Raw genomic sequence first — 6895 nt, 5'->3', positions numbered from 1 at the left:
CTAATGTTCAATCTTAAACGATTGAGCTTAGTATGGTGATAGCCAGACTACCATACGGGTCTATTTGGGGAGTTGTCTCACCCTTTTTACTTTCACTTCCTGCTAGAGCCACTGCTGACCACCATCAGGGGGTCAGGATTTGGAGGGTTAGCTTCAGCCAGTTAGCATGTCATTTGGCCGCCGACATCTTTGAAAAAATGGCGTTCCATGGTTGTACCATATCCGGCACCAGCGCATGCACGAGACAGCTCATGCACGAGCTGTCTCAGCTCATGCACGAGTTTCAATTTCGGCACGAGCGTCCTCGCGCGTCCATGTCGATAACGCATTCTAGAATACATAAATAAAATGACTGACGACTAGGATTAAGTTACCGATACTTGATGCCTGTGCATTATCATTATACCAGGCTTTGTGAATAAAAGAAAAAAGCAAATGTCGTTCTAATAGGTTACTATTATTTGCATTAGACTATGTATGAGTTGGCAAGGTATGATAAGACATTCTAGGAAATGCGAAGAAATTCTCTAACTAAACCCAATTATTAACCTACTCGCTGTCGTGTAGGCTAGGCTATGAAAACTGTTTTAAAACGCTCAGCTGCAGACCTGTAGCCTAGTTCATAACAACGCAGCGCTGGGGGTCACAGCCTACAGTAGGTAACGGCAAAAGTTTCCGACAGTGACAGCAGACTTAAAATGCATGCTGCTCGAAACATAACACATGGATGCGCGCTTCTACCGGTAAGCCTATAATATGCGTTTGCTTCATTTTGTCTGTCTACAAATGTAGGTTTAAACTGCAAATTCACAGTGGGTGCAGCACAAATAGCATATCTGGTATCCACACGTTTCTTACATCCCATGAGTCATTTTCGTCGGGTAGACAGCCTATTGCGCACATAACATCCTAGGCTACAGTCAGTTCAAAGCATTTACTATGGGGATCATATTTATGTGTAGGCCTATGCTAAGTGAATTCTTGCTCAATATTGACTCGCCATGTTTATTAGCCTATATCATGACATATGAATATCACATTATAGGATTTCGAGACAAGGGGCAAACTTCTGCACCACCATCCCCAACTCAAATAATTAAATACATTTGCGCCTGAACGATAGGAGCGCGTTCACGAACACCTTCTCTCACTCTCCAATCTTCATCAACGATGTACCTATGTTGTCTCGTTGTAACGTGGAACCTAATTGGCTCATTCTAGCTGGTGACGGAAATGGACACCCATGGAACGCCATTTTCTCAAAGATGGCTGCGGCCAATTTCAAACTTTTTTGGCTGAAGTAGCTAGCCTAGCATCGGCCATTGAAATGAATGGGGGCGGGACTTAGTCCCTCTCTCCAGTTCTTATAATACCTCCATGACCACCATAAAGTACAGCAGAATTATTTCAAGCATATATCTAGTCTATTATTCCCCCTGAGTGGGCAACAGAATTTATACACAAGTAAGGCATTCAGCATTCTGAAACTAACTGTATTTTCTCACTCCAGTGTTCAGCAACCCTAACTGCAGCTGAGACTACTAAGATGGTGCTGATAGGTTCTGTTATTTAGACCAGGTCGGCTACAACAATTCAAAGAAAAGCATTAGGAAGCTTAGGCAATTTTAAGCCTAACACGAACAGTAATACCACATGAATCTAGATTACAGCATTTCACTTTGAGTGATTGTGGAGGCATTTTCCAGAAACTGATCATTGCACTCTTTATTGTGTTAACATGCTCTCAAAAGGTCACCACATTGAGATTCAACTCGTTTTCAAATCATCACATTTGCGGCCGGCCTCATGTCAATAGTAAGGCTACGTGTAGGTAGGCAATTGTTCAAACGAAAGTTTCCTTCCCTTCAGGAAATAGTTTTAATTGTTTATGGAATGTCACTTAAGAGTCATCACAGTTTCTACAGTTCCTGCACAGGATTCAAGACCGTAGGTCTAACATGCTGGTCACATTTTTCCCCCTCTTTCAAAACATGGTCCCTTTAATAAGTGGAGATTGCCCCATAGTCAGTACAGCAGCGTCAGTGTATTACAAGTTGCTATGAGAAAAATAGGTGTTTATGGTCTAGACATCGGCGTTGTTACTCTGCGATGTAGGACTTCGAAAAGAGTCCCGAAGTGCCATCCAAAACAGCTAAGATCAGAGCGCACAGCAACGCATCGTCAAAATTAGTCCACAACCTCAATTCAAAATTGTTCAGATTGGCATGGTTTTGCCGGTTACTGTTCTCTTGATGGCTGACGCTGCCATCCCACCAACAAACCGCATCCCTGCAGTCCCACCAGGCAACAAGGCAACCACATAGCCCACGATCGCAGCTATCTGAAGGCCTGCTCCCAGTGCTGTGAGTATTGTGCTATGGAGGCTGAGCGCAGCGTAGAGAGTACCTCCAAGTGAACAGAGGTAAACAACTGCTCCTGGCGTCGGTGTTGCGATGAGCTTGCTAGGTCCTCGCAGTATTGCCGCGCCGAGGAGAGCAAAAAGGGAGCCCAGAGACCAGAGAAGCGCAAACTTCCGTGCTTTAAGCAAGAGTAAAGGCGCATACAAGGCTGAGAGTCCAAAGCACAATGCCGAGAAGAAAATACAGGTCCCAAAAGCAACGAGCCTTTGCGAACGGCTCATACCCGGCAAACAAGGGTCTGGTTCGGAGGACCATGGCCAGGAAAATCCGCTGCTTGTCCCCTGGCCTGTAGATCCGCGGCTACTAGAATTGGAAAATGGACTTGACCACTTCCCAAACCAGCTCCCGGGAACTGACGCCGATTCATCTATGTCTATTGTTGTGCTAGAACTGGACTGAGATATCGTTTTTGCACCTTTTGACTGTGCCAAATACTCTTGTAGTTGTCGATTCAACTCTGCCATGTTTCCTCATAAGTTGCCGTAGAAGGTGCATGGATGGAATGATAACAGGAAGTGGTCAGCTAATGCACAGTCAGAGCGATCTCCAGTAGATCCGGTTTTTCAGCTCAGAGACGAGCTCCAGAGACGCCAGCCCAGATAAGCCAAAATAAGAGTTTCCACACTTCCTGTTTCAATTTCTGGATGGGGGACGTCAAAAAATAAAAATAAAAGCCCGAGAATCGCTTCTCGCGGTGGCAGGATTGTACGACATAGATGGTCAAAACTGCGATGTTTTCTTGACATTAAATGATGTAATTATTACTTCTCACCAATACATGATCAAAACTAATATACCTCGATGGTTGCTCGACATTCATTCACATAGGCTATTCACTTCTCGCGATGGGAAAGCATAGCACAGAATAAATTCGAAAAGCACGAAAAGCCACGTGGCCATACCATGTCATTACACCGCTAAGCGAAAAACCTAAACGGCTCCGGAATCCCGACAGTGATACGGATCACTCCCAAAATTGAATCGTTTCTTCCTTGGGTGATTTCTGACCTTCTCTGAAAATTTCATCGAAATCCATCAATCACTTTTTGAGTTATCTTGCTAACAAACAGACAGACAGACAGACACACAGACAGACAGACAAACCCAGATGAAAACAACTTCCTTAGCGGAGGTACTAAAACACAGGACAAGGAAAAGTATAGAGTTATGCCCAGAAATGCATGCCCTAAAAGGTAGACTTTGATTTGAACACTTTTGATAAGCGAATGTAAGTGAACACTTGCATACTGTTTTAATTACCTGTGTGTGCGTGCTTTCAAGAGATTTGATTCCTAATGTAATTTGACTTGTAAAGTGGAATCAATAAAGTACAGTATAAATGTGTGTGTGTGTGTGTGTGTGTGTGTGTGTGTGTGTGTGTGTGTGTGTGTGTGTGTGTGTGTGATCAGAGAGGGCATATATGCCAGCTCCCTGGAGGATGTCCTGGCATTCGCGACCACCTCGGACACTTTGCCCGCCATGGGCAACCAATAGGCCTATGTGAAGACATGTGTACCATCATTGCAGTCATTTTCGCCTGCCTGGCGTCCACCTGCATTAAACCGAATGGCCTATTGACCTCTGCAGGCCTAATTGATTTTCACTGTTGACGCAAAAGTTGTTAGGCTGAGAAAACTAAAAACTGTGTACTATACCTTCAATATAGGGGTCAAATCTGTTATATGCGAGTGTTTTGATATTAAACATGATTTGTATGACATCACCCCATGACATCTATGCTGAATGTGTGGAAACTTAACATGAATTGACCAATCACGAACATCTCGTATCTACTGTATACAGTATATAACCCATGCATGGCATTGCAATCCTTCTTGCATGCAATCACTGCTTCATTGTTATTCAGCGATTATTGCATTCTCTTTTGACAGCATACTACATTATTAGCTGTTTTGCATTTGTTTAGGCCTACTTAAACACTTGTTTCAACTGTGACAATTAGATGACAATTGTTTTTGAATCAGTAGATTGTTCCTCTCTCCAGCAACAGTAAAACCATCCACCAAAGCCATTGCGAATTTGAGATATGCCTCTTAAAAATGACCAAAATCTAGAGGGATGAAAATTCTCCTTTCAGTGGTTCAGATAACCACCTAGTGCACCTTTTCGTCTATAAAAATAGGGAACCTATAGGCTCTATGGAAATATAAAGCTTATGTTATAATCAGGATAGCCATTGCAATTTCAGTCATTTTCAGCCATGAATTGTTTGATTTTTGAGGGTCTCTGAGGGGGGTCCCAGAACTCCATAACAAAAAAGCTGGAGGGTAATTATATGGCTGTATAGTTCCACATACATCACACATACAAAGTAGCCTATGAGCCGATATGGCCGCCCCCCACCTTCTGACCTCTGCCTGGTTTTCTCATGCAATGACTCTTAAATACACTCTAAAAACGTACCATTAAAAACTGGAGTAGGAAAAAGACAGAAAAAATGATATTGCATATGTACTCTTTCCTTGATGAAACCATTAATTTGGCATCAGCGTTGTAAATTATTTGCTGAAGAATTTGAAAACTGTTTGCCTTCCACTCTACATTCCACAAAAAAACAAACATCAAACCATTGTAGCCTAAGGGCAAGCACAGAAATATGCAAGTATGAAACACATGTCAGAGAAAAGCTGGCGAGAAACGTTTACCTCACATCAAATGGAAAAACCCATTGCATGACCACTCCTCTTTTTCATTCCGTTTCACATTGTCCTCCTCTGTGTTTGAGTAGCCACATCTGCGCACATGGTCCTCCACAAAACACACAACCACGATTACATTATGAATAAAACATATTTCTATTACAAATGCCCTTCAAAACAAATTAGCATCCAAAATATATGATATAGGCAAACAAGAGCTATAAATTAAGTTCAACTAATCTAACTATAATTGAGAGTTACAGAGAGGTTCCACATCATTGGGATTGTTGATGTGTGGGCACTTAATAAACAATGGACTCTCCACCTCCTGTGTTCAGACCCTCTCATGAAAAAAATGTCATTGAGCTGAGCTCAGTGTATTATGAGCCTGCACTGACTGATGTGACAACAGGAGGCTTAATTAAAAAGGAGAGGAAGGGAATCAATACGCGCCTCTGTTGCTGCTATACAGCCCTTTGCTTTTGTCTTCAAGTGTGTTATCTGTTCAGATCTGAGCTCTTACCGCAACAGACCACAACAACATGTTCCAGGTTTGACTGTCTCTAAAAAAAGCTTTTATTGACAGATCTACATCACAGACCTTAAGCAGCAATCACCTATGGATTCACTGTTTAATTACGCATGCACCAATACAGAAAAGGGCTTCTGAGAGTTCTCCAGCATTGTGGGCTTGCCTCTTAAACTGGCTGAACATATTTGAACTTCAGCTGTTTTCATCTCCAGATATTTTACACTGATACACATACTAGTTATTATACACAAATTAAAACATCTGGTGGTTGTATATTATAGAAATTCTTATATTCTTATGCATGTATGTATGGGATTTGTGCTGGGGGGAAATATTGGCCCTACGGGAACAATAATAACTTCATGAAGCTGACATAACAGAATGCATTTAGGCTGGCTCCCAAATGATATAGCCAGGTGAGTTTTACAACAGTGAGTTTAACATGCAGCTGTTTCACACAGACAAGGTTGGTTAACCTCAATTAGATTTTTTTGTGACACGATGTGATCTTTGTCTTAATGGCAATACAATTATCTCACAGCACAATGATCATTACCGCTTGATACAGATCATGGTTCCTTTTGTGTCATAATCCCTTAGAGTCCGCCATCTAATCACATTTACCAACATTGTAATTATTGTAGCTTGTGCATAAACTACAGACATGCTATGAAAACATTTTGTTTTAATGTTGATGTCTCCAAGAACTGTCTGTTAATTTATTCATCAAAATCATCAACGATTTTATTCTGAAACTAAATAACAATGCAGTGGTGCAAAGTCAGTCATTTTTAATGTATATTATCTGAATACATCTTTTCAGAAGTTTCGTGGCTGCATCAACTCTGGGTTCTAGAATGTTTTAATTAAGATGGGGTAATAAAATATGACTCGACGCATTTTGCTTTATTTATAGGAAGGTCTGTTTAGAAAACACGCAACAGAGGAAGAGCGCCGTTTCTCTGGCCAGTCATCACCGGCGTTCCCGCGACGCTCTGGCAAGGCTATTGTATTGCGCAGTGCATAGGCTTCCGTTGCGCACACCGTTTGGGTAGACGCGCTGGGTGTACACATAACAGACGACGAGAGGAAACAAGTAATGACAGGAAAACATGCCTAATACCTCACTAGGTTGGATATGCTACTAGCTGTACATCAGGAAAGCATGAATGCTGGAACATGCGTTAAACTTTGAGAATAAACGCGTCGTGGGAAAAGTCCATGGAATACCCTTATTTCTGGAAAGCATCAGGTAAGTGTTGCTCTGATATTTAACAATCAAT

General features: G+C 41.9%; 1 protein-coding gene across 1 annotated transcript; it reads right to left on the bottom strand.

The window, feature by feature from the left end:
- Positions 1–1698: 1698 nt before the first annotated feature.
- sft2d3 (SFT2 domain containing 3) lies at positions 1699–2958 on the bottom strand. Its single transcript, XM_062524590.1, has one exon. The coding sequence runs from the start codon at positions 2882–2884 to the stop codon at positions 2216–2218; it is 669 nt and encodes a 222-aa protein (XP_062380574.1). The 5' UTR covers positions 2885–2958; the 3' UTR covers positions 1699–2215.
- Between the last annotated feature and the right edge of the window lie 3937 nt (positions 2959–6895).

This window comes from Sardina pilchardus, chromosome 2 (genome assembly GCF_963854185.1).
Source record: "Sardina pilchardus chromosome 2, fSarPil1.1, whole genome shotgun sequence".
Classification (NCBI taxonomy): domain Eukaryota; kingdom Metazoa; phylum Chordata; class Actinopteri; order Clupeiformes; family Clupeidae; genus Sardina; species Sardina pilchardus.
Note: the sequence above shows the minus strand (reverse complement) of the source record. Positions and strands in the feature narration are given on the sequence as shown.

Coding starts and splice junctions, on each gene's coding strand:
- sft2d3 (XM_062524590.1), bottom strand. CDS start 2,884: ATGGCAGAGTTGAATCGACAACTACAAGAGTATTTGGCACAGTCAAAA.